The sequence below is a fragment of the Octopus bimaculoides genome, chromosome 2 (assembly GCF_001194135.2).
Source record: "Octopus bimaculoides isolate UCB-OBI-ISO-001 chromosome 2, ASM119413v2, whole genome shotgun sequence".
NCBI lineage: Eukaryota > Metazoa > Mollusca > Cephalopoda > Octopoda > Octopodidae > Octopus > Octopus bimaculoides.
The window spans coordinates 106,966,942-106,972,514 of record NC_068982.1 but is presented as its reverse complement, the minus strand read 5'-3'; the positions used below and the strand labels follow the sequence as shown (position 1 = coordinate 106,972,514).

At 33.6% G+C, this 5,573-nt stretch overlaps 1 protein-coding gene across 2 annotated transcripts in view; it reads right to left on the bottom strand.

The window, feature by feature from the left end:
- The window catches only part of LOC106871014 (death domain-associated protein 6), a 28,711-nt gene that overhangs the window by 13,659 nt on the left and 9,479 nt on the right, over window positions 1-5,573 (bottom strand). For both annotated transcript variants that reach the window (XM_052978573.1, XM_014917270.2), the window contains exons 3-4: window positions 3,990-4,976; window positions 538-730 (exon numbers count right to left, since the gene is read on the bottom strand). In XM_052978573.1, coding sequence (XP_052834533.1) covers window positions 538-730; window positions 3,990-4,976 — 1,180 coding nt within the window. The remainder of the gene's footprint in view (window positions 1-537; window positions 731-3,989; window positions 4,977-5,573) is intronic.

Sequence of the window (5,573 nt, the reverse complement as noted above, 5' to 3'; positions counted from 1 at the left end):
CAATGCAAACCTTCAGATCAACCTTTTCCTATGCAGATCTCTAATGCAACTTTAAAAAAAAAACAGTCAATGAGTGGAAATAACCAATAAACTGATTCCTTATGGGATTTCCCAATCAAATTACCAGCAAACCATTTTCAGCCAAACCAATTTCAACGGATTTCGCTCAAATCTGATGTCCATGTTACTTATTTTGGTTTGAAATAAAGCACTTGATCACTTAATAATCCTAGCTTAATCCCGAGCAGCGCCGGGCTATACTGCTAGTATATATATATATATATATATACACACACACACACACACACAAAGTGAAAGTATTAATAGTTTGACTATTAAAACTGAAATAGTGTAAGAGATTACTCCAGGCTCGCATTAGGCAAGAAGTTGAAAATTTTTTTGGCCCATGACGTGTAAAATTTGAATGAAAATGGTCAGGTAGTTCTTGAGTTTTAGTGATGCACACATACAGACAGACACTCAGTTTTATATATATAGAAATATATAAACTGAAAAATATAAAAAAGATTAACATACCATTATAATGAAATTTTCTTTCAATTGGGCGCCCAGTTTTAGTATCTTGATTTTTAAGTTCACATAACTTTTCCCAAACTTTCACAAACTTTTTCTGCAATCGATCTTCATAAAGATAGGCTGAATCATCATTTTCCATTTCTTCGAGATCAAGTTCCTTTTCATTTACTGTCTCAATTTCTTTGTTGATTTCCTTTATTAATAAAATAGAGGTATATTAAAAAGAAAAAAAAAGAAAGAAATAGCAAACTTAACATGATAAAATTTTAAAACAATTACTCAAAAAGAAAAAATATCAACATGTTATTATTAATATATTAATTCTTTAATATTTAGATTATTCTAGGGTGGCAAGTTAGCAGAAATGTTAGCACACTGGGCAAAATGCTTAGCGGTATTTCATCTGTCTTTACATTCACATACATTCTGAGTTCAAATTCCACTGAGGTCCACTTTGCCTTTCATCCTTTCGGGGGTCAATAAATTAAGTACCAGTTGCACACTGGAGTTGATCTAATCAACTGGCCCCCCCCAAAAAATTTCGGGCCTTGTGCCAGGAGTAGAAAAGAATATCTATATTACTCTGGCAAATGTAATGCTTATATATTCATATTGTTTTAAATTATTCATGCATAATCACATAGTTTATAATGTCTATCATTAGAATGACATTATTGGATACGTGTGAGAGGCCAGATTTGATCAATTTGAACATAAAACAGGAAGAATATTTTAGCTGGATATGACCAGTTTAAAAATTAAAGGGTTAAATATAGTGTATCAGTTATTTAGTTTCCATTTTTAAATTTGTTACACCAAACATAATACTCTCAATAGAACAGTTGATTGTTTTCCATTTAATTAATGATTTTGACATCTTTACTGATCTTCAATTAAATTCCATCAAATGCATTGCATATATTTCCATCTACAATTTCTGATGTACACATGGTAGGCTTTGAATTACGAAGCCTTTTAACAAATACAATTAAGTACAAATGCCCATGGTCGTTGCCAGTGCCGCTGGACTGGCTCCCGTGCAGGTAGCACGTAAAAACACCTTTTGAGCATGATTGTTGCCAGAATCGCCTAACTGGCCCTCATGCCGGTGGCATGTAAAAGCACCCACTACACTCTCGGAGTGGTTGGCATTAGGAAGGGCATCCAGTTGTAGAAACTTTGCTACATCAGATTGAGCCTGGTGCAGCCTCTGTCTCACCAGTCCTCAGTCAAACCGTCCAACCCATGCCAGCATGGAAAGCGGACGTTAAACGATGCTGATGATGATGCCACATTAGAAGCACCTAGCACAAACTGTAAAGTGGTTGGCATTAGGAAGGGTATCCGGCTGTAGAAATCAAGCCAAATCAGTCTGGAACCTGGTGCAGCTTGCCAGCCCTGGTCAAACCATCCAACCCATGCCAGCATGGAAGATGGATGTTAAAGGATGATGATGATGATGGTGGTGAAAAACACAATACAAACTAGACTTATCTTCGATGAATCACACAGTCATCAGTTCAAACCATTACACTACTGATTGACATGGTAATATGGTTAACTGTAATATCAACTTCCCTAATAACAACCATTTTTTCTGTGGAAAATAGCCTCTGTGCTTTCTTTTTGTGTTTCTACAGTGTCATATATTTGAAAGTATCCCCATGCCATTGTTTTAGTCATGTGTCATCTCTTAATAAGTCAATTTATACCCAGTACTTTAATTTCAAGTCATTTTTACTCTACTTTTGCATCAGTTATTACCAACTTTTTTGTACATAGTATATATTATAAATTTCTACATTGTATAGTAACTTGCAGAATAACCTTTCTTTCAAACATTGACACACAAATACCTATAATATATTCAACCTATCTATTTCTCTTACAATCTATATAATACTAACATTCGGAATCTCTTTATCTGTTTGTATGTACCTTAAATTTTGTGAAAACAATAGTCCCTTGTAGTGCAAAAAGGATTTCTGCTGATGTACACCTAAACACAAGCCCTTGACAAAGCAATTCCATTATATTAGTGCCCCAGATCCCTTAACAGAAGAATTTTGCTCTATATCTTAAAAGAAAAATAATTTCTTCCCATTTATAAAAGAGAGACAATAAAATGTAACATGCACTAACATAACACTCAGACACATGTGAAAGACAAACACATATAAAATACAATAGGCTGTTTCGTGGGTAATAAATACATACAAATACACACACACACACACATAGGATGGTTGGGCTAAATTAGACAGTTTGCATAATAGGAAAAGTACACACAATATCCCATCCAAAAATTAAAGTTTTTTAAAAATCAAAAAATATAAACTAGATTATGCCTGAAAGACAGCAGTTTACTTGCTGCCCTCAGCTTCCACTACAACCTCAAGACAGCTGTGGAATCTGGCACATGCGTTCCTCAGTGTCCCTGGGAAGATCTTTGAACACCTCCACCAGCTTTTGGTGTCTTTCTCATCAGCACCACATATATAGTAATCCATGGAATTACAATTGCAGGAATTAGGCCAAACCGTTTTTAAACATACATAATGATATTATTTCATGTTTGGGAAAATCAAACCATAGGTATTTCATGTCAGTCAGCTAACAGTCATTTATCTACCTTTCATAATAATTAATGAATTGCTCCCATTACAGGTCAATAGGCATGAGCAAGAGATTCCTATGACTTCATGTTAATTATACTTTTAGTAATTGTTATAAGCAGATAAGACAATTACAGAATACCCAAGACTATATAAACCAAGCCATAAAGTCTGTCTTTCGTTAATCATTAATCCATTGACCAAAAAGTTAACTTCCTTAATCATTAATTCTTTGAAAATGTAATGGAAGTTAACATTAACATTTATTGAAAAAAAGCACAACTATAGTTTAATACCCCACTGAATTTGCTGCCTCATAACTTCCAGAAAAATGGATACATTTTAATGAAACTTTCACCAAATAATTGCTTATATCCTGTAGATATAAAGAAATTTCCCGTTGTCTTTGTAAGCAACAAGCAGGTGGATTTGGTTTCATATCCAGGCAGGGCCAAACGAGGTCCTACAAGTTATTTATAATAATAAGTGGCGTTATATCAGCGTTGAAAGAATGACGTGTACAATATTAAATAAGCTAAGACAATCTGAAAACAATAGAAACTTTTAAACGTTTACCAGTTTTTATGAAATTTTTGGGTTAATGGACTTGAGTTAATGGAAACTAAATGTAACAAGTTAATTAGTCTGATAATGATTTTCAAAATTAACTTTAAAGTTAAATAGTAAATGAAAATGTTAACTTTGTTAATTAATGATTAACAGACTTACACCCAGCTCAGTGTGTGTGTGTGTGTGTGTATATATATATAAATATAATCATACAACACCATTGAAGCACAGCATATATTTACATAAGAGTTATTCAGAAATACTTACAGCAAGAAGTTTTTCTAATCGTTTTATTTGCCTTTCAGATCCTTTTTTCTTTTTCTTTTCTGTTGTCTCACTTAAGTTACTTGCACTTTCCTCAAGAGTGTTAGGGGAAGGCGATGCCAGATCTAAACAATTCTGTTTGCTTTCCTCTGCCTCCTTTTCTCTATCACTGTCCACATCTTCAGCCTTAGAATCTAGTGCACTGTCAGAAGCTACATCAAGACTTGATGACTCCTTGCAGTTCAATAACACAGTGCTAGATGAAGTATGTTTGTTGACACCAGAAACACTTTCATGATTACTGGATGATGCTGGACAAGGACTCTTGGAATCCAATGATATCAAATCAACAGATGGAGATTTTTGTTTATCAAACCGCTCACCAGAAAAATAGGTAGGAAAGTCTGAAGAATCAGATGATTTAAACTCTGATTGAATAGAATCATTTGAGAGTGATTCTTCTACAATGGGAGATACTTGATCATCTTTCTCACAGGATACTGATTCTCCTTCACCACATACTTGATCATCTTTCTCACAGGATACTGATTCTCCTTTACCACAACTGTCTTCATTTTTTTCTTCTGTTTCAATTTTTTCTTCTGTTTCAATTTTTTCACTCTTTCTATTGCTATCTTCATTGACCTGCTTTGTGTTATTTTTCTTAAAAAAGTCAGAGTCAGAACTGAGATCTGAACATGAATTGTTAACACATTGTTTTTTATTAGTCCCCTCACAGACATTGTCCACTAGTTTGCGTTTATTATTTGGAGCAGTAGTAACTCGGTAGGATTTCAATTCTGCTAAGAAGTTTTTAAGATGTACAAATATTCGATGTTTCTCAGCCTCAATTTTCGACTGTATATTTGCTGTCAACTCCAAGAAGTCCTTGGAAAAACGGAAGGAGTCACTGCATTCATCATATCGCTTTTTCACAAATGATATCAATTCTTTGTTTTCTTCAAGATGATCTTCTAGAAAGTCCAAGAACTAAAAGTAATAAAATAATATTTCAATAATAAATCAACATTTACATATTACATGTCTATTTAAGATTAAATTACTAAAAAATAGGTTTTTCACATCCTCATTACTTGAATCAATGTTTCTCTTCATTGTTTTGCCATGTTATATTTTCAACTCCTGCTTTATCTAAAATTGAACCCATAGCCTTTATTTCTAAAACAGGGTTCTAGAATTATGTTCCTCATAAGAGAAGCCCTGTAAGGATTGAAAAGAAGGCAGACTTACTGCCATCTATATATATAAAAATGAGAATGTGTGTCTGTCTGTGTGTGTGTGTGTGAATCCCTAAAACTCGAGAAATACGCAACCAATTTCATTCAAATTTTACAGATGCCTTACTTAGGGTTCCAGTTGTGTTTTAGTCAAAAAAATTTTTAACTTCTTGCAGAGTTCGAGCCCACGGCAACATAATATCTCCTCCACTATTTAAGTATTATGTGTCAAAAGTAAAACAAAAACACTCATGTCAAATACTTTCACTTTAAAAATGAAACTATTCTACTAACTGAAACAATCACATTTTGATACTGTAATGACAGATACTTTCAGAGAGAGAGAGAG